The sequence below is a fragment of the Opisthorchis viverrini genome (assembly GCF_000715545.1).
Source record: "Opisthorchis viverrini unplaced genomic scaffold opera_v5_209, whole genome shotgun sequence".
Classification (NCBI taxonomy): Eukaryota; Metazoa; Platyhelminthes; class Trematoda; order Opisthorchiida; family Opisthorchiidae; genus Opisthorchis; species Opisthorchis viverrini.
Genome location: NW_008751867.1, coordinates 558,146 through 586,130, shown reverse-complemented (window position 1 = coordinate 586,130; position 27,985 = coordinate 558,146). Strand labels below are relative to the sequence as shown.

Below are 27,985 nucleotides of genomic sequence, written 5' to 3'. Positions count from 1 at the left end.
CTTTTGGCCATGAACGTAACGGAGGACATCTGGTAATTAAAACTCGCACAAGGTAACTAGCCCATTAGGGTTAAACAGAAATTCACCGTAGCCCGGGACCTTCTCACCTAACAACATCTAATTCGCCCTGGTTTTTCGGCTTGCACTCAAAAGGCACCCCGAGAAACCCGCATACGAGAGCCCCCAAAATAGAAACACTCCGTAAATAGGGAAGGTTCCTGTTGCTTCTTGATTACCATCTTGAGGAAGCGAACATTTCAGAGCTGATAAGGAAGTGCTTGATAGTTGAATAGCAGTCACCAAACAGATGGGTTCATGAGAAGCATAGTTTATTCAACTGTATCAATCCATATAACCAGGAATGCCGTTATACCGTCCCACAATCTCAGCAAACCCTCCCTGCCNGAATCCCGTTATACCGTCCCACAATCTCAGCAAACCCTCCCTGCCCGAGCGTGGCCCGATCAGTGGTTGAGCACGGCTCCAGTGTCCAGTCCGTCATCGTCGGCACGATTGAAGCTAATCACAGTTGCGAGTGACATACGCTAACGGACCAACAAAATTAAAGCGCAACTTGAAATCAAGAAAGCGCTAAAAACAAGTTTCTCAGGATGGTTCAACTTATTTGGTCCGCCTCACTAACGGCGAAACATCCTGGTACTTCCCGACGGTGATTCGTTCGCGTGGGGGTCACTTTCGCTGATGTTTTTTATATGAGGAAAGTGAATAACATGCTGTCAGGCTTGTAGCAAGTGAGGAACGATTTCAAACGTTATACAATAAGCCGGAGCATGGATCTGTTTGCATCTTTAATGGGTTTTTGGTGACGGCATGGGGTTGATCGATGAACGATTGAATTGTGTACAGGATACCCGTATCTAGCGAACCTTGATTGTTCGCGTCTGATAAGGATGACGGGATTTCTTAATACTGTACACTTTTAACCTTCACGGCAAAATGGTGTGCTACCAACCAAGTTGTTTTCTTGTGCAAGAATTCGCTCGAAACAGAAGTTGATTTTTCTCAGCTCTGAACAGTTTATCTCGGTAGGTCGTTCTCGAATTCCGACCATCTTAGCTAATTTGTGGTTTAACTGGTCTGTGCTGGAAATCAGAAAAGCGCTGTAAAGCTGTTTCACCCTTACTTGGAACTATCAGCCGTGCGCATCTCACAAGACTCTGTTTGAGAGTCTCGAACCCCTCACCTCCCGGTTGCTAGTCAGAACGCTTGACCGTTCGGTCACAAAGGGTTGATTAGCAGTGAGGTTCACTCGCACGTATACAGAATATAATGCCATTCATTCTCATGTCACACGATCCACATCACGCGGTCACAAGTGTTGACTAGTCCCTCGAATGACGATTTTTCGTATGGAAGGTTTCCTCTTCTGTTTTTCCTCTAAGCTACTTATAGATTATCGGTAGTATGGAGTGACCCCACAAGTCTGCTGGCTAGTGCTCAGTCGATTGGTATGTATGGGTGATCAGAACTCACCAAAAAACAAACAGACCCGAATGACCAGAAACCGAGCTGTATTCTGCTTTTCTGAGAACGGGACAGCTCTTGTCCGAGTAAAACTCACTTTGGGCCGTTAACAGGTTAGCGTGGCCCCTGCTCAGAGGAAAGTAAGTCGAGGAATTGATGCGTCTATACAGCATTGTGGAAAATTGGGGTGTCCTAGCTTATTCGCTCTGGATGACGAGACGAATCCGTAATCAGTACCGTTTGGGTAAACTGAGTTTTTGGTCTATCGATCTCTCTCGCGGGAACATCTGTCTAAAGGGATTCGGCTCTAACCAGGTTTTGACCCGAAGGTCTGATGACGTTTCCGTTTGTAAGCAAATTCGGGGAACACCAAATTGACACACACACACACACACACACGCACAAGACATCTGTGTGAGGACCATGAGTGTGAGTGTGTTAACAAACAAGACACATGCACCGCCGTGATAACCTGATAAAGAAACCGTTTTGCCGTGACGAGACTTTCGGTGCCGTTTCCCTTCGGTGCTTCTCATCATTACGGGAGGAAGTTGCGGCAGTCCGCTGGGCGAATCTACGACTGCACGGTTGGGCATTTCCTGTACTGTCACAAGAGAATGTGGAATACGGCTCAACTAATTTCGGTGACCGCCGTGTGAATGAGAGAAAACGTGGATGGGCAGTTATGAAACGGCGTTATACTATGAGGAAATCTCCGGAAATAATAGGAAAGGTAATACGTTCCGATTATTAGTCAAGGACTGCAAACACCGTCGAATATAGGGGAAGGGATGGGAGATCGTTACCTTTTGGACACAAAAGAAAGGCCGATTGTTTGGCGGAAGCTATGAGAGCAATTGTGAATAGACCGAAAGTGTTAATATAGACATGTGGGGAAACGGGTCGATAAAATAACCAAACCGACTCGCTGGTTTTCAGATGACACGAGGCTAGTGATGGTATGCAGGACAAGCGGTCCATCAGTTCTTACAGGTAATCTGGTTTTGAAATCAGCCTGACAACAGTCGGACACATTATTTTGAAGGTGTGAGTGTCACTCACATACAACGGATCTACGCTACTCTTCTTTCATCGTATGTTAAATCGTTGTAGGTTTTTGCACGTCATTCCTGATGGTCAGTATCTTGGAACAGCCGGTAACGGACGTGGCCGAACCAAAAAGTTGCGTACTTTCGGTATTCTTTGGAGCTAATCCAACTGTAATGACTAGCAACTGTGAACAGGAAACGTTCGAATGAGTACACCGGTAACCTTACTTACTGAATAAATCTGCCGCAAAAGAGAAAAAGATATGAGCCATCTCAAAGAGATCAGCCATCAAGTTCAGGCGATAGTCGAAGATTCGGCAGTGGCAGGGCGTGCACTAGACACTGAGCATAGGATAGATTCAGAAAATGTGGACATCCTGAGACGGGGTTTAAGATTCAAACCACAGCGACTGGTGGCCGAGGCGGTGGAAATCGCCAAGCATCCCAGTGTGAATAGAATAGAGGGGGTAGAACTTGCAAACGTGTGGAGAGCGGTCTTAGATCAGCCGAGATGACACGAGGCGGTGTGCAGTTATCAGCGAAATCGCCTGGGTCTAAAAGTACAAAATCCAAGTAGCGTTAGATCCAATTAACCAGCCCACCCCCATCCCCAAACTAATTGTCCCAGCACCCTTGGACGAACACAGGTGAAGGAAATCTGTGAACGACTCCAAGAGGAATTTTCCATTGAAAAAGCAAGGACGAAAAAATCCGGGTTCATCAGAAAGCCGAATCCCCCCCCCCAAACCAATCTATCGTAAATCTTAGTCATCCCCACTAACCAACAAGCAGGAACATCAGACTGAACACCCAGTACTGATCAAGTCACTAGTCATAAGGAATCTCACGGATTGGTTTCCTGACTGCCTTAAAACCCAACCAACCTACTTAGTTACTTATTCACTTGGCCTGACGAAGCTTTTGTGTCAAAAGCGAAACGTTGCGCAGCAATAAATCCAACGATTGTTTACCAAACCTCTCAGAAACTAATCCTATTCTGTGTGGACTGCATACAACCGTAATGATTAACAACTGTGAGAAGGAAACGTTCATGCCCCAACTGAGAACGCCGTTACCCTTACTTCCTGAATAAACCTGCTGCGGAAGAGAAAAAGATGTGAGCCATCTCAAAGAGATCAGCCATCAAGGCCTGCATAGGGGTTCATCAGGCAAACACACACGAAGACAGTCACGTGATCTGTTGGTTATCATTGAAGATGGATCATCAGTTGGGATAAACGACTCGGCGACTCATGAGTGGTCACAATGTTTGCCAAGTGAACAAGTTATTCAATGATACTCGACAACCCTCCGCTTTGCACTATTGGGTTTTTCGATTATCTACGATCGCGAACGGAATAGTGCAGTTTGGCGGCAAGACCATTAACCTGAGTCAAGAGGAGGTGTAAACTGAGGTGTATGATGGACTCAATTTTGTATGCTTCAGAGTCCACGATTTAAAAGTACATGTGGGCTGACGTGACAGTGTTGCTCACCAGATAAGCTAAGCATAAGGTAACCATTGAAACGTTTGGGTGAACGCACGCATCATATTCACGTGCCTACCGTTGGCCTTCATACATTTTCCTGGCCCGTGTGCAATGTTAGACGAATGGTACAGTTTTGTAAACTGCTGTAGTGAAGTCTCATCGGAAGCTTTCACTCGAGAATTTTCAGTTTCACGAGCGCGTGCTGGAAGCCTTAACAAACTCGAGACAAAACCGTGTATCACCTTCCTTTTCCGAACGTGCTGATCTGTGCGTGCGTCTGTACGTGTGCGTGTGCGTACGTGCGGTGCGTGCGTGTGTGTGCATGCGTGCGACGCAGGCGCGTCAGACTGAACGCAACGCTACGCCTGAGGGGGTTTCGGCATTTCTTTTCCGACTTGTTTTCGGATGCGTATTCATCTAACGAGCCAGTTGATATTACATAATAATGAAGCCTAGAAGTGGAGAAATTCCCACCAAAAAAAACTCACATAACCGGTCAACAACATACATTCCACATACGTTTTTTTCAGACCGAGGTCGACTAAGCATGAGCGCTGTGAAGCGGTCGATCAATACTGTGATTCAATCAGGTAATAACATGTGCAACTGGACGTTAAGAAGGAAATATTGAACGGTTTACCAACCGCTGCTCTCAAATGTTCAATTAGGAATGTTCTCTACTTATTTTGTATGAAAAGATGGCAGTTGTACCTAATCGATTGAGTAGAGACATTCCGAACAGCTGATTTGGGTCTTTCAGATTGTAGAACGCCTTGTGACCGCCATTTCGCAAAAATTATCTTGAACGTTTGAATAAGGGCAGACGAGATAGACGAGTTCCTAAGAACCGCTGCACCTGCAAAGGTAAAAAAAAATCCAACCTATTTCGACCCACGTTCCGACCCTGCTTAGACGTGAGCTTAGTCTTGATGAGCTGTATTCTAAAATGGGGATAGTTTTTTGTCTACAAGTAACTTACAGCCATCGGAAAACCATCTTTCATCATCACCATTATCATCTTGTTGACGAGTCACCCGAGAAAGACGGCACCCTAATCAGGGAGGCCGCTTTGAACTTTGGTAAAAGGCAAGGAAAGAGTACAGGGGAAAAAACAACTTACGGGATTCCGACTCTGCCGTGTCATCGCCGAAAGACTTTGGTTTTGAAGCAAGCAGTGAGTCTCCATCATCCGTCAGACTAAGCTCACTCGGACCTGGTTGGGAATCGACACTGCTGAAGGACGGCTTATTGGACAGACAGGCAGTTGTTGTTGGAATGCTAGTCTGTGAACCAGACCGCCGGAGTGTAGCATCAAACAGGCCAGAATCCGTCGCTAGAGTTGAGCAAGAGAATGAAAGATAACTAGAAAGCATAACCGTTGTAAACGAGGTCGGTTTTTGCAATCAGAACAGCCGAACTCGTCAATAGTGCTCGTTTTACCATTGCTCTGGGTTGTACCGACGGGCGTGGAGCCTTGTCAGAGGAGCACCGTAGCTTTCGGTCGGTACAAGAAGTCCCGTGGAAACGAGTAGCAATTTGAATCAGACATGAATGCTGCCCGGCCTCGAGCAACGTTCAACATGTGAATTTTCCTAAACAAATCGCACAAAGATGTAAAAGTTGACTTGGGGCCACCTGAATAGATTTGACCTTGAAATGAGGAACAATGCTACCTTAATTTTTCGGGTTACACAAGGAAAAAAACTTTTCAGACTTGCAGTATTAACCAGTTTTTTAGGATTTATGTGGATGATTTTGACAAAAATTGTAGGTGATGCGTTGATGGAATCATCAGACGTCGTGGCAAACCAGAGCAGGATATCGATTTAGTTAGCAAGTGCGCGGTCCAAACCGGGTTAGTCTAGTCCAAACACAACCTTATCGTACCTATTGTAAATCGGGTAATGTAGACTGGAGTTTCGGAGTCTACACTAGTCGGAAAGTGAGGAAACGTTCAACAGTCAATCGTGAACTGCTTGATAGCAACCAGGATGAATTTTGTAGACTGCTAGACTGTTTGCTTCTGGGATAAGTAATTCCCAAAGATTTCCCTCTTTATCATTAATTACGTTGTATCGAATTGGCGTGAGTGGAGGAGGGGGGAAATAAACACAACAGTGGTAAATAATCGCTCAGCTACAACACCACTTCGGTGCTTAGCTGCCATACCGCCTGAAGGAAGCGCGAGAGTTGAGCTACCGTCGGGTTATCCAAGCAGGAGCAGTCGAAATGCCGGGATTGGGTTCGAACCACAAACCTTCCGGCCAGTAAATTCCAACCTCAACCGCTGAGCTATCTTGAACTCAGAGCAGATAAGTGAACCGATACTAGCTTGAGACCTACATTAGATTGAAAGTGAACTGTTGATCTCTTTTCACCACCTGCACGAAGCCCCAACATGCTCCTTGCCCCAAGTACCGATGTAATGATGTAATGAAGCTTCCAGCCACTCGTTACCAATCTGGAGTATGTGTTGATACGTTTCGTGAGTCAAACCGGACAGCAGTATAATAGTTCAAAACGGAAATGACCACTATAGACAACATTTCAAGCGTTGTTTTGTCAAGTAGCCATCCAGCGTCAACCCTTGTGATTTCGCTTTTGACGCTTTGTGGGTTCCAGTGAGTAAGCTAATAGGTTGTTCGAGTTTGGATGCAGACGGAGAATTTTCTTCGGCAGGAACACTAGACCACTGTTGAATTCTGGCCAGTAAGTACAGGCCCTTAGGTTGTGGGGATGTAAAACTATTTTGGTCCGGATTAGGTAGTCGAAGTTCCGGTGATGAACGCTCACGTGCGTCCTTGTTCAATATCATTAGCTTGTGTGGGTTTGTAGGATAACGGTGAGGTCACGTGGACTATTGACCGGTTTGGGCTATGTACTTCATGTTGATCACTCCTCTTCGGTGATGATCGGACAGGCTCAGCAAATCTCACTTCGTTCATGGGACGATTTCGGCCGCCTCGGTCATCAATCGCTTTGTCGTGAATGGTAGTCCTCACCTTAAACTTTCAAGCTTTTTTCTGGATTTATTTTGTGTTTCGTGTCTAGCTTGTGCCCCGTCATTACTGGGTCTTTGAGTACTCCATATCCGTCTGCGTTTCTTGGTGGNGATTTCGGCCGCCTCGGTCATCAATCGCTTTGTCGTGAATGGTAGTCCTCACCTCAAACTTTCAAGCTTTTTTCTGGATTTATTTTGTGTTTCGTGTCTAGCTTGTGCCCCGTCATTACTGGGTCTTTGAGTAACTCCATATCCGTCTGCGTTTCTTGGTGGTTTGTCTATGTTCCCCTTGTGCTCACCTAATATGTGTGTGAGGTTCTCCAACTCTCTGACCTCTGATTCAACCTAGATTCAGTTGAATCTCCAGTTAGAATCAAATCAATTCGCATTTGGCTAACGCCTTTGGTATCCATGTATCGACTTCCTCCGACAGAGTACAACACCGGCTTATGCGACTGCCAGTCAACCAACTCAAGCTCTTCATTTTCAGATTGAGAGAAGCACAAGGGTATGGGAAGTCTTGGAGTAAGACATTGCACTTTGAAGATGTAAATCGCAGGCCAAAACGTGGGATCACCTCCGATATTCTATGTGGGCAACTAATCGTTGACGACAATGGTGAGCAAAGAAAGCGGAGATGGGACTCCACTAGTTGTCACGGTGCCTGTGGACACTTTTGGGTTTCCGGTCAAAGCGGAACACAAAGACTGTCCCTCACCTTGGAGCAACGCTAGAAAAAGTTCACTTGGTCCAGTAGCCCGAAAGCCACTCAAGGCAATGAGGGAAGATATCGACACACAGATCAGGGCTTAAAATGAGCTAGTCGAATGAGAGACGTAAGTGTAGTGTTAAAGGGCCAACTAAACTGCCAGCTAGACTCCACTCTGTACTATATATTAAGGTTTCCAGTATTATCATCGACTAATTCACGGAAAGACCTTCAGGTCCTGGAAGGGACAGCTTCCTTCTACTCTCAGCCACATCTTCCATTTCTCGAACATTCTCGTTCACCATTCCACTCTTTCCACACACACACAAACTACCGTTGAACTATCATCTAATTGATCCTAAGGCCAAACTGTGCTCTGAACCCGATGGAATCAAGAAGTAATGATGACCACTCTGAGATACAATGGTTTGGGGACAGCACATGCAGAGTTCCAAATTATGGCCAGTCTCTTCTAGGGAGACCGACTGCAATGCGTTGCATTCCGGTAGATTCCTGTTATGTTTCCCCAGTTTCTGGCTCTCAAAGCTATTCTAAGGTTGGTCAAATTGACTCCAAAGCTGCTCAGTAGCAAGGGGCGCCAGGTAGCTCAACTGCTGGTCTGTCTGGCTCTTCGTAGTGGGCCAGAGCAAAGCTACGATTGGTTGGTTCGCAAACGGACATGACAAATGGCTTTTGGTATTTCGACCAGGGTGAGCCAGAAAGTAGTGCAACACAGCGTCGGCTGTTTACCGATATCCAGTCGAGCGATGAAACCTGGGCTCGAGAATTTAAGGCCATACCAACAGCAACGTGACTCACCGCAGCAGCTCCAGAATGATTCGAAGCCCGAATTTTCTAGTGGCTAGACGGTGCCGTAAGTTCACCAACTCTACTTGGATCGTATATTCGAGTTTTGGAAACAACAGATGTCATTCACTAGAGTATCCAGAGGGCATGCAAAAAGAGCTTGTTGGGTGATCTGCCCAGAAGTGTTGACTTTATAAAGGCTTTATTAATAAAAAAAAAGGAAACGAGACCTGGATAGCGGACGATGAGCGTTAGACGTGAGCCTTGGAGTGCAGTGCGTTAATTCTACACGTGCTCAACCAGGGGATCTATCTAGGAATGAGTGACAATGAAGACGGATGGTTGTGTCAGCAGGCACGTGTTTTCGCTCGAATCGGGTGGCACGGTCGGCATGGCATGCAGGTACTTCCGCAAAGATCATGGCTGTGTATGGACACTGTGAGGCACCCAAAATCGGACAGAAGAACGATCAAGGTTTTCGGCTGAAAAACCTGACTGAGACGTAGTCACGATCGGCTTGAGATCAGTCAATTAACCCAAACCCCAAGGAACAAGCTCGAGAGCCGGGAGAATGTTTATCAGACCTCTATTCGCCGACTTGTCTGGTAGGAGAGGCCCTAGAGATGTTGAATGGACATCCTCAGTGGATAACTGAGGTACCCACGATAAGGAATCACTCAGCTGTAAAATGCATTCGGAGAAAGAGTTATATACCACACGAAGAAAGCACGAGGGTTGGGATATTGCCAAGTTGCTTGGGGCCAAGGTGTGTAGCTCAAACTGGAACCATCAGCCTTTCGGTAAGTATGCTCGCGCCTTAAACACTGAGCTACAAGCAGCTATCGTAAATGATGTTAACTTTCTCCAGTACATCTCTCTCTCTCCTTGTTTATCGATGGAGCATCCAGGAAAATCGCTTGCGGAAACTAAAATTCCTCTGGTCATAAATCTAATTAGGTCAGTCCCTCTTAAGAGCGCAACGTTCTCGGTAGGGACGAAACAACTGCACAGTGCTTCCAGTGTCAAATGGTTGTACTTGGGCAACAAGATCTCTGCTCAAGCTTCAAAATTTCCTCTTGCTCCGCGACGTTTTCGTACCATATTAGTAGTTCGATCGTGACACAACATCTGAACTGGCATGATGTACAAGCAAGTGCGTCAGCCAATCAGAACAGCCAAGAAAGTAAAAAAAAATGATTTCAGGTTGAGTGGTTTGAGGCCAAGACACAGGCACGCGAAACGAACGCGGCTGAAGTCAAGCTGGGTATGAACTTCGAAACGTCTTGGCTGACGGCCACGTGATGCTAACTGTAAATGAAATTGGCCTCAGTGGTCGAAATGTTTTCACTTTCCAGCCCAGCTAAACTTCCGCCTTTGTACACTGAGCTTGTGTTGGGTGGCGTTCGTAAATGGGGCCTATCCCCCTGACGGTTTCATACTCCTGCGTTTTTATTTCATTAATGTTGCTCCCAGTTTCCCACTCCATTCTTTACCGAGTGTTTTTGTCCTAATTCCCCTATGGCGCCAACAGTTGGCACCAATGCATTACCGTTAATCTCATTGATGCTGAGGAAAATGGAGAATGACTGGTCTAATTCAGATTAGACTACAGTACCTTAGCGTGTTAGATTAGCGCAGTGTTTGATTTTAGAGTCGTTGTTCTGAGGATGTCCACAAAATGAAACGTTTCCATCTTATCACGCGACAAATGTTCCCCAAGAGACACACATTGTGTAAACAAGTAATGGTTTGCTGCAATCGTCGAACGAATATGCCTTGGTCTAAACGTGTCTGGCAAGGAAAAACCTGTTCCGGTATCGATCTCCATTCAGTGAGTGCATATTCCGGAGCCGAAATTACATGTCTGTAACCGTTGGAACGTACCATCGTCCCACAAGGTCATCACGTGACCAGGAGCCGTCGTAATTGGAGAAAGTAGCACTTTGAAATAACTGACCAGCCAACACCGATCGATACAACAAAGGAGGAGAAAGAAACAGAGCGTTTTGAGCACACTGTGCGATGGAGCAAGATACAAATTAGGTCAGATGATTTTGCAAAACAGGTGCACAACAAGATGCCGTGTGTTTAGTTAGGATGCCGCTGCCTACTTACCGGTTGCTAGGTTGGACAAGCTTCCGCGCACTAACTTCGGGACGGAAGACAAGTCGCCCACCATTCGAAAACTTTTGCTTGTTTTGTGGATTTTCAGACGGTACAGCCGCGTGCCCTGTTCGGTTGCTAGCGCGGTTAGGTTGAATAAGTCATTTGGTGCGTTAGATTATTGTCAAACACAGAGGTTAGGGTTAGATTGAAATGGAGGTAGGGAACGGGACAATGGGAGATGAGGTTAGTGAGTAGCACACAACTCCAGTGGTATGACTTTTCGATATGTCATTTGTGTTTATGAGTGAATCAATTCAGACATTTGTTGTGTAACTGTGGAAAAAGTTCCGGTAGGGTTGTGCAGACGAGTCACGTTCACCGTATTGTCAACTTCACCGTTTTTGAAACCGAATGAAATTGTTTTTGAGTGTTTTTGAGTGAGTTTGAAAGGTTAGATCACCAGAAAAGTTCCCAGGGGAGACCTGAACTGGAGACATTAACTAGTTTCCTTTTGTCCTTCGTATTTATGACGATACAAGTGCGGACCTTGGTAGGGTTGAGCACGTATGTAGTGCGTGCCTCTCCGGACCATTCGTAGACCAAACACAGGTTCCAAAGTACCACATTCTTGAATAATCTCTTCTGGGGAGATGACATCTTCTGACAAAAGAGTTCTGACTGTGTTGCAGTGCACACAGGTTTCCGTAAGTGGGTTAGTCCGTTTAGGAACCCAAAGCGGTGTTCCAATCACAACCTAACCTAGTTCGAAAGGTTCGAAATGCAATGGTGTATGGTGTATTGGTGCGCCTAATGTGTGCACGAATCAGCTGGACAGTGAGTACTGTTATCTCTGAGCTTCCCTAGGTTGTCTGAAACTGCCGTACGCAATCAGAGCAAAGTGGTGGTGATGCTTCTGTTCTTCAGAAAAGAACATCGTTTAACTGTAACTCCCTTTAGGTGCCTAGCTGCCCTGCCACTTGAAGGAAGCACCATGGATGGGCTACTGCCAGGTTGCCCAAGCCTGTTCTTGGCGAGTGCATCACCTCGGTTTCCTTATTTTTATCACCCTGGCTACGGTTAATTGAACCGGTATATGTGAAGGGAGCCGGGAAGGTTGCACGATTGTATGTGCCAGTCTGCACACATCCACAGACGTTTTATCTTTTAGTATCGTCTGAAATTAGGACCATTTAGTATCTGCAAGTTGTTCAAGTCGCCGAGCCCACGTAGCACTCAGGTGTAAGCCATGCCATGGGGCGAGATGGACCAAGTGGTTAGAGCGCTAATTTACTGACCGAAAGGTCCGTGGTTCGAACCCGACCTCTGCCACTCGGCTTCCCCTGTTTAGACATGGGCGACCTGGCAGTATCCTCCCAGCCTTCGTGCTTCCTTCTGGTGGCATGGCAGCTAGGCACCGAAAGGGTGCTACAGCTGAACACTTTACTATTTTTATTTATTCATGCCTGTTTTGCCGCCCAACGGAGCTACGAGTTAATGCCAGACTGCCCAAGGCCGGACAGGAGCAGTCTAGAGTCTGACCAAACCACGGACCATCAGTAACTGTGCGTCTTAATCTCTGAGCTATCCCGAGCTCTGCAACCAGTTCCTATTGAGACTTTGGCACAAAAAAGTGTCAGTTTATGTGTATGCATAGTACATTACACTCAATAGGTAGTCCACCGTGGGTTAAGGTCGCGATGTTCTATGAAGGCACCAGACTAGAAAGCTGAGGTTATCGGCTTGTCCAACTTTGTTGGACAAGTTTCTGATCTTCATAAAAAAGCTGATGAGTACCAAACTGTGGGTTTGAGGTGAAGTCTAAACCACATAGGGCTATATCTAAGCAGGTTTAACCGTCCAAGTGTTCTCGGATAGGTAGATGATCGCCACGTCTAAACTTCAATGCGTTGGTTACAAAAATTGGACAGCGGCAGACCGCTGATCCAGAGGTGAAATTCTGAAACTGCCAATCAAAGGGTCACGTGTTCGATCTCTGTCTGATAAGCTACAATGCGGGCGAAGGGGCTTGCCCTCGCGACCCGATCAAGTCCCTACCTTGGTCTGCATTTAGACTAGAATCATCGTCGGTTGTCTTTATCCGAAAAGATCTCTTTCAAGCCTGTCGGCTCCCATCTTAAAGTTCATCCCACAGTACACAGTGAAACCGTCCGTATTGAGCTTTGAAACCTCACATATACCAAATTAAAGGAACGACTGGCATCGCAGAATTGCTGGGATGAGCTTGAGTCCCTGGGCTCGTGTAAGAATCCTCTGTCTTGCACAGACCCCTTGAGGTAACCTATCAGAGTGGTTTATTTGGACGGGGCGAGATGGACCAAGTGGTTAGAGCGCTAATTTACTGACCGAAAGGGCCGTGGTTCGAACCCGACCTCTGCCACTCGACTTCCACTGTTGAATGAATGAATGGATGAATGGATGGATGGATGGATGGATGAGTGAATGAATGAATGAATGAATGAATGGATGAATGGATGGATGGATGGATGGATGAGTGAATGAATGAATGAATGAATGAATGGATGAATGGATGGATGGATGGATGGATGAGTGAATGAATGAATGAATGAATGAATGAATGATTTGGAAGGGATTGAAGAGTGTGGGTGAACAGAAACGCATCATCATCAAAGCACGTTTAGTGATTATGAACAGGATTCGACAATCCCATTGCCGCGGTTCTTGGGCCGAAAGAGCTCGAACAAGAAGCGAAGACAAACACATTTGTGCGTTCGGAAGATACAAAACTTGTTAGCAATTAGCCTAATTGCTTACAGCTTTTTTATGATAGGTGGTCTCTGAGAGAAATCCACTCCTTTAGCGGGGCCAACTGTCTTCCATCTCAAGCTTGAAACCGCATTCAATCTGGTCATCTGTGGCGATTTTATAAAATCGAATCAGTATTTGATCTTGTTTGGTAAACGATGTCAAGCCCATAGAATCTAAACATCAAAGTACTCGGCGCGGCTATTTAACTGCGAGGTTTGAGCATTCGCAACATGGGGGTCAAATGTTCGATATCCGAGAATTCGGGTGGCCAAGTAACTGCTCTCTTTTAGTAATTGTACCTACCTGACGTGCTGTTTCCTGCAACATCCTGCATTATCGAACCGGACGGTGGAATTCCGGCGACAACTTTCTGTGGGACAGCAACCTCCGGTGGAGAGAATTTAGTCGCGGTTGCAATACTCGAGGATAGTGATTTACGGCCCTCTCTTGAACACACGTCACGGACACCAGCGCGGCACTTCTGATGAACGTTAAGGTCACAGTCTATGGGAATGAGAGTGCAAAAAGAACCATAGCAACGAACAAGCGACAACACAAGACAAAGTGACTGAATTCCCGACGGACTGTACAAGGGCTCGACGAAGACAGGCAGACACCTGCATTCCAATATACGCGCGTAACTCATTGTGAAGTGACCACGTTATTTGCTTCGATTGTTGCGTGTGCTCTAAGCGAAAAGAAGTCATATTCTTGAAGTTTTCGCTATCCGAACTTCCTTTTTATCATGTTCTCGCAACTCCGGTGCCCCTCAAAGACGAACTCACTACGGGGAATTTAGATGGGAGTTGAATAGAACCGTCATCTTGGTATGGGATATACCTGCCAAACTATCTGCTGTTTCAAGCAAAAATCGTCTTGAATCATCGGACATGATTTGAAAGTCAAGGTGAATCACACAGAGGGAAGGTACCATAAAAGGAAACCAACTGTCAAAGTTCCTACCGGCTCATAAAAATTCCACAAAAATCATCTCATCATCTCTCTCAGCGACAATAACAGGCCCTCCGAATGGAAGATAAAGCGATTAGTTCTCTATTTTTAGGCGATCTAGCGCAAACTTTCAAAATAAAATTACCTTCCCAACCAACAAGGACGTTTCACGATAAATTTTTGAACATATGCTCAGTGGACCGAGGAGACTCGTTGACCGCACAATGCTCCTAGCTGCAGAACCTTTGTGAGTGGAATAAAACTCTTTGCTGCGTATGTGCTCAAACCAAAACCTAACACCCTGATTCATTTTCAGGCCTTCGAAGCTCACCAAATTTCATCGACAACCAAAGTAATCACACCTCTGAAGTAAACATTCTGTTGGGATACTTTCCTAATATCACTGGGACCCCTGGATGCCCAGCTGGGGCTCGGAAATCAATTTCCCGTCTGTTTTAGTCCACCAGCGACGCAATTTTTGAAAATTCGATTCCATCGTTCGAATACTGAGCGCCCGTACGCGGATGGAATATAACAGTCTAACGTGGACAAATTCACCCCGATCTCCATGCTGGCAAACCCAAACACCTTTCAGAAATAAAGGCGCAATTTTTAAAAGACCCCAACGCGAGGCTGTCTGACAGGCGTTCACAGAAAATGCATCTATTCAACTAGTTGAATTCACTTAGCCAAAGAGTTGGTTGAAATGCAAACAGATTGGCAATCCCTGATTGGTCAAACAGATAAACGAGTCAATAAAAAATTACTTACAACAGCAAGACAGGGATTGTGGACTCAACCCCCAGATCAGGTCTGAGCATACCGAACAATAGGAGATTTCTTCCAGCGCGCGTTCCTGTAGGACGTGGTTTTTTACCATGTACTGCGAATATAAGATGGGCAGGGGAGAAGCGATCAATTTTGACAAACTGGTTCTCGTATTGATTCACGATAGGTACAGCGTCAGGCACTGGAGTGAGTTTTACGCACACACAACTGCGCAGTTGAAGCGACAAACCAAAGCTGGAAGATCTTTTTTTCGACATGGTAACAGACTCACGTGTGAGTCTGATACTTGGCACTGCTCGAGAGAAATCCAAAGCGCTGTTGACTATCCGAATCCGCTAAATTTGTTAATTCTCTAGCCATTGAGCGATTTAGACGAGTTTTACTTCGATTCTGTGACTAAAAAGCACTGGAGAGAAAAAGTTTTGCCCTCACGTTTGCACCATAAAATCGTTGAAAAATCCCTGCTGACGCGTGAAATCCACACAATACTAATTCAGAGAGAGTTTGATGGTTCGGCAAGGGACTAACCTGCTCACCATATTCTGTGAGACTCTACTGGGTAGCTGCCGGAAACGGTCGAATGAGGGGGTTGGTTAGTCTTAAATTCAAGGGACGAAAAAGCTTCTGTTGCATATTCTGTTCCCCGTGGTGGGGATTGCGAACTACGTCAAAGTTTTGATGCTTGCAGTGAGTGACTTGTGATTTAATCACTTTTACCAGAATCCCTGATTTGCAAATTAGGGTATTTCTGGAAAACAGTACAATTCGGGTTCAAGTAGAAAATAAGGTTGACGGAAACTCGAGGACTGCGCCTACCTGATGAGCCCCAACAAGGGCGAAACCGGTCGTGGGCTGTCGAAGAGTTTTCAGCAACCTTGTGAGTAGTTTCCTACGTTAGCACGGCCCTGTCCACCCAAAAAACCGTGCTCGGGAAGACCCATTCGAGCATTTGCAGAGGACCGAACTGTTTGTATTTTGTGGTGGTGTGCACCATAGTAAATCAGGACAGTTTCCCCTTGGTATTTTTCCGAGAATCGGTCATACCATGCCGCCGGCATCTTCATTCCAGGTCATGTTCTAAGTCGCTTCCCATGACAATGTGGAAAATTCCCATTTAGACACTCTAACCGTCGGTACAATAATCAACCAACTCCCCAACATTGGAAAGCCTGTTACCTCACAGATATGACTACCGTTGCTTGAGATTGCTAGCCCATATCAATCGATAACTGTGTGACCGAATGAGTTCCCGGTTGGCTAGACGCCGAGTTTCTATTGGACTTCATAAACTACAGAGTCCGATGCCCTGTTAACCTGAAACCCTTCAGGATTTTCTTTAATTATAGGAGAGCAGGCACACGTTTGTTTGCTCAAAGTAAATCTTGAAGAGTAAAATCGATTAACAAGGTGTGCGCCAAACGCTCGCGTGTATGCTCCGAAAACCATTTCCGGCGTTCCGCTGTTCAAAGACCATTCATCTTAGGTTTGTAATGGTGAACAGGAATCCGAGGGTTTATAAAGACATCGCAATACAATTGACACTTTCTGTTCTATTCGACCAATCACGTCGCATGGGTCTTTTCAGTGCTCAATGTTTTCACACACTCGACTTATCCTGTGGTGCTTGACTGCTTGCGCAAATCGATGAGAATTTCGCCTCATTTCCTGTACCGGATGAAGTTGTTGAGTAGAATTTGAATGTCGACACGACCGTTACCGAGGAACCGCTAAACTATTTGGGTGCCCCACTTGTGCCTTGAATCGGCGATTCGATCAGAATCCAATCCGAATCCAGGCTAAGTTATCAAAAACCTGAGGTCAATGAGACGTATTCAATTGTACTGGGCTTGACTGACTGCCAACTTCCTTCATTTCCCAAACAAGTCTGTCTGTTTTTTCCGTCATGGCTGCCACAAACGCCCTTCACGGAAAGTGTGACCGAGTGCGAAATCCCTGTGCTGTCGAGAGTCGACCGACAAGTCCCACAAGAAACTTGTGCAGTAAAGAAACATGTTCGCCTGTTGTTTGACTAGCAAGAAAAAGTGATGAGACGGTAGTAGTAAACATCGACGGATTAGGCAGACATCTTTCGCACTTGTAATGATCGAACTACGCACAATGGAAGTTCGAACAGCCGGACTGATCATACGTGCTTATTGGGCCCTGAAATGCGACCTGCTTCTTAGTGGAATTCGATGCAAAGGAGTCAGTTATGTGTTAGCAACTTAAGTTGGGAAGCCAGGTGTGATCACAGCTTTCTGGGTGTGATCTCCTGCTCTCAAAGGGGAACAAGAGAAAAACAATCTGGTCCGTCCTGGACGCGCACAACACTGCACCCCATGTTGTCAGACAAACCCATTGGGGAAAAAATACAAACCTAGAGGACACTACTCACAAGGTTGCTGAAAACTTCTTCAGCAAAGTTGTGAGTAGTTTACCTTACGAAAATATACTGCGATGTCTCGAATATCGTGCCAACCGAAACATGAGGCAGTCTGTGTGCAGCACTTTCAGTTGTAGAATATCATAAACGAGAGATTCAGTTGAGTCTCTCGTGAAAGCTAAATTGGTTTGCAAAGAGTGTATTTCTCGAATTCAGTCGTTCACCTAAATGAGGTCCTCATCTGTAGGGGTAGACAGAAAGTGACAATTTCTAGTGATGTTCTTCCCATAAAGGATTAAATCTGAACTTCACGCTTAATAACTACGTAATAGGCTTGATGGTTGTAAGTGACTCANATACTGCGATGTCTCGATTTTCGTGCCAACTTAACCATGAGGTGGCCTTTGTGCAGCACATTCAGTTGTAGGATATCATAAACGAGAGATTCAGTTAATGCAAATGAGAGCATTTGTCGAAACATCATCAAGCAAACCTCGACACGAGTTCAACTTACTTTGGGTTTACGACTCATGAGCAAATGTCCGTGGGACTTTTGCTTCATTTTTGCGCTAAAATGAGGCAATTTTGTCCACAAGCTTGACCCAGCTCCTGGTACTCCACCGCTTGAGGTTCCAGTGCCGTTGCCAACTCCACTGTTCACTGATGATGAGGTCAAATTCTCAACAGACCTGCCAGGGGATAGAGAAGGAATTTGACAAACCAGTTCGGCTTGAAAGTACTTCCAGCGGAACGAACACAAGGCATAAAATCCTAACTACTGGTGTTTTGTTACACGATAATTTCTCTTTTGCATTTAAACACGTATGTCTAACTGCATGCGCTGCAACCATGAAAGTGTTATCGTGACCAACAACTTGGTTGATCCCCACACCAATTCACAGACTTGTAGGTTGTACATTGTGAATAGAAGTTCTAGCGTTGCAGGATGCACAAATTTGTACCAATTGGGAAAAAAACAGAAAAGCAACCTCGTATCGATCGGAACTAGTTGACTGCAAGAGAAACACAATTCGCCTAAGTTACGGCCGACTTAAACGAAGGTAAGCAACATTAGGCGCCATTTCAATATTCAGGGTGTCTGAGAAAGAATACAAACGAATACAGACTAATCCGGGTGCCATTTCGGAGATACAGTGTTCTTATGGGCTGTTGGTCTGTTCGCCGAGCTTGGCGGCGAACAGCGAGCCGACGAACAGACCACAACCAATCAGCGCACCCGAGCTACCTGCATTTCACAACGTTGCCAATACAGTGTTCTCTAAGATGGCCAACTAGGAGCAAATCTCACCTCGGGCAAGATGCAAATATTTATGAAGAAGGATTAGTCTTTAGAAACAGAAGAAATGACGAAAAACCGAGCAGCATGGACAGCTGAAATAATCAGTAGTGCTAACCCGGACCATCCCCAGAAGACTGTGTGCAGATTAGCGACAGCTAAATTGTATTTGGGATCCCCTGCACATTTTCCGTGAAACTTTCGATGGTGGCTACCCGTTTAAAGAGTTTTCAGCAACCTTATGAGTAGTGTATTACGTCTACGTAATGTATCGCGATGTACCTCGAATATCGTGCCAACGGAAACATGAGGCGGCCTGGTGCAGCACATTCAGTCGTTTGAAAACATCATAATGGAAAAATTCAGCTGGATTTCAGGTGTCTCCCGTCAAAACCAAATCGATATATTTCGCCAGGAAATTACGCTCTTGGACTGCCGCTTGGAATGTATCCAGATCGTCACTCTCAACCAGCAAGCTCAGCTGCGCTGGTCACTGCCGTCTTCCTGGATGGTGACCTCGAGACGGGCCACATCTATGGTTAGAGACATTGTCAAACATGGCCCAGCCGTGCCCTCAACGGCGCTGGTGCATCCAAGCTACTTTCCCAATTCCCCCACTTGATAGTCCACTGAAAGCGCTGTATTTACGCACCAATTCATCAGTTCCTGTCTCCAATGCGCAGCTGCCTAGCCCACCTCCCCGAATCATCGGTGAACGAAACCGTGGCAGCTACAAATACTGTACGGCAATTACGCGGTTAGTACACCTGACGATGAATGTGACCACATCCCGATGGATGGCACACCTATGGTTGTCGCTGACCTTGATCATATTAAGATGGTCAGGTTACGCCAAAATCTCTAACCATTTCGTTCCTTTCAGTGAACCAGTGAGAACATTGAAAACAAATAAGGCATCATATGATCAGGACTTTCCCATCTTGGATGAGCTCATTGTGCTGTGTTTCACAGAATAGACAGATAGATAGTTAGTTAGTTAGACAGATAGATAGATTGTTATTCACCAAGTATTTAATTGGTTTGCCAAAAAAGTGGTCGGATTCAGTCATCCGACGAAAGTTGTGAAATACACTCATTTGTAAACAAATTTGGCTCTGCGACAGACTCAGCTGGAACCCAGCTGAATCCTTCGATTATGATGTTTCTAAGCGCCTACCTGATAAGTCCCAGGGAGGGCGAAACTGGTCGTCGAATGTCGAAGAATTTTCAGCAACCTTATGAGTAGTGTTTTAAGTCTATACATCCCATGAAATTTTTATTAGTTGGCTGTTTTTTTTGCGATAGAACCTTATATATAATGAGATTGATTCTATAGATGTCCGATGTTTAAATCTTCACTCGATATACACTACTACTGAGCCCAAATCAAAGTGAAACTCGGGTCCAGTGTTTCCCCCCTTTGCTGTGGACTCACCAGAACAGAATGAGGATTACTCAAACGCTGGTCACGTGAAAGCGAATTCTACAAATAGCGTAACCGACCACAATTGATCGAAAAGTGGTCTTTTTTGTTGATGCAGTGAGGTCAAAAGTCAATCAAACGTGAATTTCGCTTGAAACTGCTATTCTGATTGGTCAGTTCAAATAAATCCAACCAACTTGGAGTTGCATTTTGGATGATCGTTTACAATGACATTGAACAGGACAGAGTTGTTTGCACTACTAGGGCACTGGCAGTACCGAACTCAAACCCGAACACAGCTTTCAAATACCAGCTGAATTCTTACGGTATGGAGATGTAATTTAGGTTAGTAACGTATACTTGAATTAGTGACTTGAATTAGTTCAAACACCGCTACAGCTAGCTAGTAATTTAAACCATTAGTTTCCGGGAGATCGATTAGTTGGAAACTAGGCGGACATCCAGCCAATTCTCAGCATTTCCGAAAAAGAAAAAAATAAAAATCGTTCAGCTGTAGCACCCTTCCGGTGTCTGGCTGTCATGCCACCCGAAGGTTGCACGAGGGCTGGGATACTGCCAGGTTGCCCAAGCCTAAACAGGAGCAATAGAGATGCGGAGCGTGTTTGGTTCGAATCCTGGGTCCTCGGGTCTGTGGGCTGCGCATTAACCACTGAACCATCTCTAGCTTCCATTTTAGAGAATTAGACAACAAACTTCCTTAGATCTATAGCACAAATAAAAGTACTTAGTTAACCGGTTACAATACTCTTTTCAAAGAATCCGCCACTGACGCTATGGTCACTAGCAAGCGTCAGACTGTGCGTTTAAATTGAAATGGTTCACCGTAAAAGACCCAGGTGACTCGCACGTTTGTGGCTTTCAACTTGGTGTGTTGTAAATGAGCCTCCTTCGACATCAATTCGTATTCGTGTTGAGCGCTGGGTTTGTGAAAACCTGGAGACTGTTTGACAAGCCCAAAGAGTAACAAAGCAGGTAGTTGAAGCGTTCTGGATAACCTTATAAGTAGTGAGTTTTGTCCACAAAGAAAGATTGTGTTCTTTCGAATGAAATTCAGTTTCTAATGGTGCTGTAACTAGACGGATTGCGGTAGAAAAAGTCTACTTCGATTGATAGTTTCAGCGTTTATTTGTTTTATGACAGACGGGTGTTGCGGAAATCACGGATATTCGCTTTGTTCCGTCGAGGCAGGCACTGAAACAATGGTCTGGATAGAAAGCAAGCTGTAACGAGAGCGTACGATTTGCGATATGGTTTATTGATGGTTGATAACCTACCAGTCCCATTGCATGCGTTCCCAACCAGGACACAAGGATGGAGTAAAAAGGAACCCCACAAATGATGTACGACCAACAACTAATCGTGGCTTCCTAGTGCTTGGCCAACTTTGTTCAGGTAATCGCCGGAGTTGACGTCGCCGTTACTTTGGTGTCGCTGTTTTCCTTTACATCCTGATGTCCACTGTCGACCCGCAAACTTCATCCCTTCATATCAATCATGCATCTCTGCATGACTCACGGTTGCTTATTGACATCAGCATATCCGAACGGCTTTTGTATCTCGAATTTTACGCTGCGCCAGTGGGGAATTCAGCGTGTGACTGCGCACCGACGACGTCTGCTCGCATGGTGACCTAGCGTTTACAGGCGAAGAGACAACGTTGGCGAACGGGCAAACTGCCAGGTGATCAACAGTGAAATATCTGGAAAACTGGTTCAGACTGGTCCTTTTCGATAATTTTTCCTGACCGAATGTCTTATTGCTCTGTGAGTTGTGCCCTTTGACCGGGCCCAGCTCTAGTGCTTTAGTGCCGAAAAAAGACTCGCCAACAAGGAACGCAACAGATTTATTGCGAACAAGCGAGTACAAAAGTTACCGGGGGGGAGCTAGCGCTATTCAGAGGGCACTTTTTGCCATTGATTCAGACTGTCTGATCGGCATTTAGTGAACACCCATCATCATCGACCGTGCTTCTATTAAATGGCTGAACAGTTGGTCATGTTTCTGTGCCGCGCCTAAACACTTGTCGACATACTTGACGGCTTCCCCATCGAAACTTTGGTGAAGTTCGAGGGCACTTCGGGATCATTTTCAGGGATCTGAACTTCCCGATAGATTGGCAGTAGCGTACTGACTGGTTGAAACCGTAGCGACAGCCGGTCCAACCCTGCTTGGGTTTCAACATACTGGCGTATGTCACCTGTTCGTACTGATATTCAAGCAGTCCCAAGTAATGTTCACACAAAGATGGCCCCAATGATAGGATCACCTCTCTAGTGGAATGACAAGCACAGAGTCCAAGTTTTTCCCAATGAGACTCTGTCCCCAACAAGCACCACCTCACCCACACGAACGACTCCGTCGGGTATTTTTTAAATCGTTTCGGGAAATGCGGGGGTGCGCCCCGGGGTTCATGACCAGTGGGAAAGCTTTACAACGTTCTCATAGTAGTTTGTGGAGGCCAAACCCAGGGGCTAATTTTGACGGGCAGGTGTTGATCTGGAACGAGTTTGTCGACTTACACCGCATTTGCTTAAACAAGCAGAATTTCGCTTCAATTGGGAGTTAGAGCAAAACTGAACAAGATGCACTCTGCCGGCCATACTCAACAAGGAGCAGCTGAACAGCGCTCCTGACTTCAGTTACACATACCATCCAATTTTTCGGGGGAGGGGGCGGTTATCTGTTGGTGTTTTTAATATATTCTGTGGGCAAGGGACAAACAATTCAGGATTTCATCTGGACGAATGCCTTAGTTATTCGACAGCTCTACACATTTACAACGGAGACATATTGGTTCATTCGCACAGTGAAGCCCCGAGCGTCTTGAAATCTTTAATGGACCTCAGAAAACGCGGTCGGTCACGTGTTCCTATCCACCCTTGAAAACTCGGAGTAGCTCTCTGTTCAGTGACGAGTCATTTTTCTCACACCATGTTAGACTGTCCGCTTCACCATCAGTTCATCCGAAACTAGGATGCCTTCATTCAAAACATGCGTCGTTTTGAATGCCCGACCAGGAATCTCGCGCGATTCGTCCATTCGTACAACGTTTCTTCGCATTTTGCGTTGTTCTTCAGTCGGTACCTCCGTCCATTCCTACGACGTTTCTTCGCGTTTTGCGTTGTTCTTCAGTCGGTACCTCCGATCTGTCGGGTAGCAGTTGCATTCTGAGTTGGAATATCAACAGCTAGTCGAATAGCACAAACAAAAGATCCAGTTGGGATTTGGTTGGATCTCTCGTGGAAACCAAATTCGTGTACAAAAGAGCGCATTTGTCCATTTGGGGCTCAAGTAACGGAAACCCGGGGACTGCATCTACCCGATGAGCCCGAGAAGAGTGAAGGGCAGAGAACTGTCGGCCCGAGAAGGGCGGAGAGTCAACATCAATCTTATGAGTAGTTTACCTCCGAAAATATCGTTTAGACGACTAATTGAACAGGTCACGCTCTCCATAGACGACATTTCTGTGGCAATAGAAGATAACATTGATTCTTCTACTTTCTCTATTGCATCCTAGTGCACAATTTGCCTTCAATTTCATCATCCGTAAGAGACAGGAAGGAGGTGCTTAATGGGAAGCAAACCTGGGCTGGGCAGTACGTTCACCTGAACAGGTTTGCCCCAATGAAACGGAAACGCGATTTGCTGCGATGCCTAACTGTCCCAGCCATGACATATGCTCCGCAGACTGTGCATTACAGGAACTGAAATTTTCGGTTACAAAGTCTCCCAAGAAAAAAAACAAAGATGGAAGATAACCCCTCTGACAAGAGAGAAGAGCAAGTACTTCGCTTTCCTCACTAAAAGGCACTTGGTCCCTACCTTGACTGGAGGAAGTCCAAGGAATATCATCGAACTCACATTTAACACTGATAAAGTCTGCTGGACTTATGAAAAAATCGTTCAGCTGTAGCACCCTTCCGGTGCCTAGCTGCCATGCCACCCGAAGGTTGCATGAGGGCTGGGATACTGCCCCAGGTTGCCCAAGCCTAGACAGGCGAAGTCGAGAGGCAGAGCGGGTCGGGTTCGAAACACGGACCTTCCGGTCAGTATATTCCCGCCCTAACCACTGAGCAATCTCGCCCCGCTCGACCTATGTCCGCCATGAAGTTCCAACTGAAGGACATACTACCGTGTGTGCGTACTCATTCGTACACACATGTGGAGCGTCGCATAATGGTGGTACGACGGGGCGTTTGTTGGACGAAGCCCCCAGTTCAGAGAGTCGATGAATGAAGAAACCTAACTTAAGCGTTATCGCATCACATTAGACCAGGACAACCCCACGGAACAAGTAAGCAATCTGCTTAGCATCCATGAATCGACCATGTGCTTTGAAGTTCCCAATTTCATCGATGTTGAGTGCACTGAAATTCTGCCAGGCGACTCGAAACCATGTTCAGTTAAAGCTTGTATGACCTTTAAATTCGTACTCCAGTCGACAATCAGTTCAGATTTGACGATGACGTCTTTACTAAATGATCATGAATGTTTCCACTGTACTACTCGTTACCCCCTTCTCGCCAAGTTTTTGAGTAACTTAGAACCATATAAACTCGTGATGCACCTAGCCTGTTGACAACCATAAAAACCGAGTTTTTTGTTCTGATTACACATCACATACAGATATTCCTTTTCTTGTTTCAATATTGTGGAAGTTCTCATCCTCTTCACCCTGATCCCTCAGCAATGAACAGTCAGACAAGAAGTGCTTCTGAGTATTCATGTGTCCATACTTCCCTGAGTAGAAGGACGATCACGTGACAAGGTCACTTGCGGTATAAAACCATTAGAATATATGTGTACTTATATGCACCCCTAATTGGTGCACATCTGATGACATCCTGATGAGAATCAGAGAGTGTGGCAGCCCACTGCACCTGCACTTTCAAAGTCCAGAACGAAATGTCGAAAGGTCAACTATGAGAAAGATCAGGCTTCTAGTTTAACAGTTGGGAATTTATCGCCAACACGCACAATTCGGCGAGATGACTCAGTGGTCAGAGCGCGCATTAGCTGACTGGAAGATCTATGGTCTGAACTCGACACGCCCTGCCTCCCGACTCCTCCTGTCTAGGCTTGGGCAACCTGGCAGTATCTCAGCCCTCGTGCTTCCCTCAGGTGGCATGGCAGTTGGGCACCGAAAAGGTGCTCAGCTGAATGTTTTTTTCCACAAGGGTCGTGACGAAGGTAATAATAATAATAATAAATTTGCTCGAAAGCCGCTTGGAAAAACAACGCCCGTTTTGAGTATGCCTTTTGAGGAATGTTTTTCAGTATGCCTTTTGAGGAATGTTTTTGAAAAGACGAATGTTTTCGACACGAACGGTGCCTGCCCGTTGAGGGTTATTTTGCTGAGAAACGCGTCTGGAACTCAAAAGTCAGAAGATTCCAACTTCTTGGATGCCCCAAATGAAACAGTCTGTCACCATCACCTACAGCAACGCACGTATCACTCTGATGTGAGATAACAAGGAACGTGTGGTCGGATGGCCAACAAACAATGGTTGCATGATGGATTGCATAATGCTTGAGTTTTTCGCCACATAACTCAGTCTGAATCGATTCAATGGGAGAATAACTCTCTGTGGGGAGTTGGTCAGTCAAAGGACCAAACAGTCGACGGTTAATTTAATCACGTCGCACATTCGTGTCATTTATTCTTTGTCCGACATCATTCTCACCGCCTCTTGTGTACATCAAACTCTCGGGATCAATAGATCCAGGCCAACACAGCTAGAATCAGAACCAATCAAGAACAGCTTTTCCAGATAGCTTAACGCCAAGAGTATTAGTCAACGTTTACCTAGAAGCAAGCAAATTATTTTCGAATATAACAGAATATGAAAGGCTAACAGAAGTGCCCTATTTTTCTTTTAGTTTTTGAGCACCCCAACACGGGGAACGTGGAGTTTTAGATCCACACAGTTGATCGTGTACAATATGCCCGATAGCAGCTGCAGGCTACAGTTACGAAAACCCCGGACATCGGCAGTGCGCTGTTAGGCATGCCTCCTCGAATGGTGGAGATACGTCTGCAAGTTAAGTATCAAGCTCGATGAACAGATCAACAGTCACCTGATCAGCTACCAATGAATGCGTCCGAGCTACTAGTTATCCAGCACGCTACACAACACGGGTTAAGTGATGTTCACGCGCAAGTCATCGATTGGCTTGAAGTCTGCACGTGACCTGTCTAACCTGTCTAACCAATCGCTGATTGTTTAGACAAAATCGAGCTATGACAAAAAGATCGGCTCTTGCTCAAGGTCAAATGCTGGTGCATAAAGACTCAGGTCTGAGTACTCGCACGATTCGGAGAAATTGTGCAAGTCAACGATAGCTTTTTTTTACTGATCTCACCGCATTTATTCATCAAGAGAAAAGCGTGGACGTGAAAAGAAGACCCTGTCTAACAGGCGAATTCCTCAAAGCTCAAGAGAACTGTCTGGTCGGAACAGAACCGTTTCATTTTCATTTGGTACTCACATACTACTTACACAGTGCAACATATGGAATGCCGTACCAACCGAAACATGAGGTATTCGGTGTAGCAAATTCAGTTGAGGAAGAACATCAGAAGCGAGAGACCCAGAGGGGTCCTGTTGAGTCTATCGTTAGAGCCAAATCAATGTATGCAATGGAATGTAATTCGCGACTTGTGTGTGAGTTGTTTTCAACTGGAACGGGATCTGCGCCTACCTGATCAACTGAAAAACGTTCAAAACCGGTAGCGGGTTGTCGAAGAGTTTTTTTCGCTATCTTATGAGTAGTGTGTTCTCTCGAGACTTCTTAACCCGTTTAACGCCGGAAAACGGATAAATTTCATTGCATTGTCCAAGCGGAAGGTTGCTTTTTTAGTTCGCTTTGTGGGCTGCGCCTTTCCGGTACATCTTCGAGAAAGGCTTTCCAAATCGAGGCTGACTTACAGTTTAGGTACACGGTGGCACCGTACGTCGTTCAGCACTCTAAGTTTCATTGACGTACGGTGTTTGAGAAACTCAAAGAAAAATGGGGTTTTCTGTAAGGCGTTTCGCGTAAGTTTCACACCGATACGATATACTACTCGTCAGGTTGCTGAAAACTCTTCAACAGCCCACGACCGGTTTCACACTTCATGGATCTCATCAGGTAGGCGTAGTTCCCGAGTTTTCGTCAACTTTATGTTCTCAATGAACCTAAATCGGATATATTTCATCAATTACTCTCGTATATATACTAGTTTGATTTTGACAGGGGGCGAGATGGCTCAGTGGTAAGAGCTCGAATTTACTGACCGGAAGGTCCGTGGTGGTTCGAACCCGACCCGCTCTGCCTGTCGACTTACTCTGTCTAGCCTTGGGCAACCCGGCAGTATCCTTGCCCTCGTGCTTCTTTCTGGTGGCATGGCAATTACGCACCGAAAGGGTGTTACGATTGGAGGTTCAACGAAACAATCACAAACGAGAGATTGAGCTGAGTTGATGAGGTCAAGTGGAGTTCAAATGATGACTATTCCTCCTTCTGTGTCAGCTCGACTGATCCAAAACCGCGCTCCACACGCTTGCTAGTTCCACATCCTCTATTCTGTTAACACTGGGGTGCTTGGCGATTTCCACTGTCTCGGCCATCGGTCTCTGTGATGTGGGCCATAATCCTCGCCTCTAAACCTTAACATTTTCTAGGTCTACCTGTGTACCGTGTCCAG

The 27,985-nt window shown here is 45.7% G+C and overlaps 4 protein-coding genes across 4 annotated transcripts in view; 1 reads left to right on the top strand and 3 right to left on the bottom strand.

The window, feature by feature from the left end:
• T265_08299 (hypothetical protein) overlaps positions 1-6,191 on the bottom strand; it is a gene marked incomplete at both ends in the record, with an annotated part of 30,966 nt that extends 24,775 nt beyond the window's left edge. The window contains 2 exons of the mRNA XM_009174055.1: positions 5,145-5,357; positions 6,170-6,191. Of these exons, the coding sequence (XP_009172319.1) occupies positions 5,145-5,357; positions 6,170-6,191 (235 nt within the window). The remainder of the gene's footprint in view (positions 1-5,144; positions 5,358-6,169) is intronic.
• Positions 1,940-2,239, top strand: T265_08297 (hypothetical protein; the record flags this gene model as incomplete). The annotated part of the gene is made up of 1 exon (XM_009174053.1): positions 1,940-2,239. The coding sequence occupies one exon, from the start codon at positions 1,940-1,942 to the stop codon at positions 2,237-2,239; it is 300 nt and encodes a 99-aa protein (XP_009172317.1).
• Positions 6,192-6,219: 28 nt separating the features above from the next.
• T265_08296 (hypothetical protein) lies at positions 6,220-12,049 on the bottom strand (the record flags this gene model as incomplete). Its single annotated transcript, XM_009174052.1, has 3 exons — positions 6,220-6,316; positions 7,189-7,313; positions 11,939-12,049. 3 exons carry the CDS (start codon positions 12,047-12,049, stop codon positions 6,220-6,222), a joined length of 333 nt encoding a protein of 110 aa, XP_009172316.1.
• Positions 12,050-12,100: 51 nt separating this feature from the next.
• T265_08295 (hypothetical protein) lies at positions 12,101-27,685 on the bottom strand (the record flags this gene model as incomplete). The annotated part of the gene is made up of 9 exons (XM_009174051.1): positions 12,101-12,174; positions 13,738-13,938; positions 15,157-15,268; positions 18,072-18,246; positions 18,602-18,656; positions 24,160-24,391; positions 25,276-25,371; positions 27,413-27,476; positions 27,576-27,685. 9 exons carry the CDS (start codon positions 27,683-27,685, stop codon positions 12,101-12,103), a joined length of 1,119 nt encoding a protein of 372 aa, XP_009172315.1.
• Between the last annotated feature and the right edge of the window lie 300 nt (positions 27,686-27,985).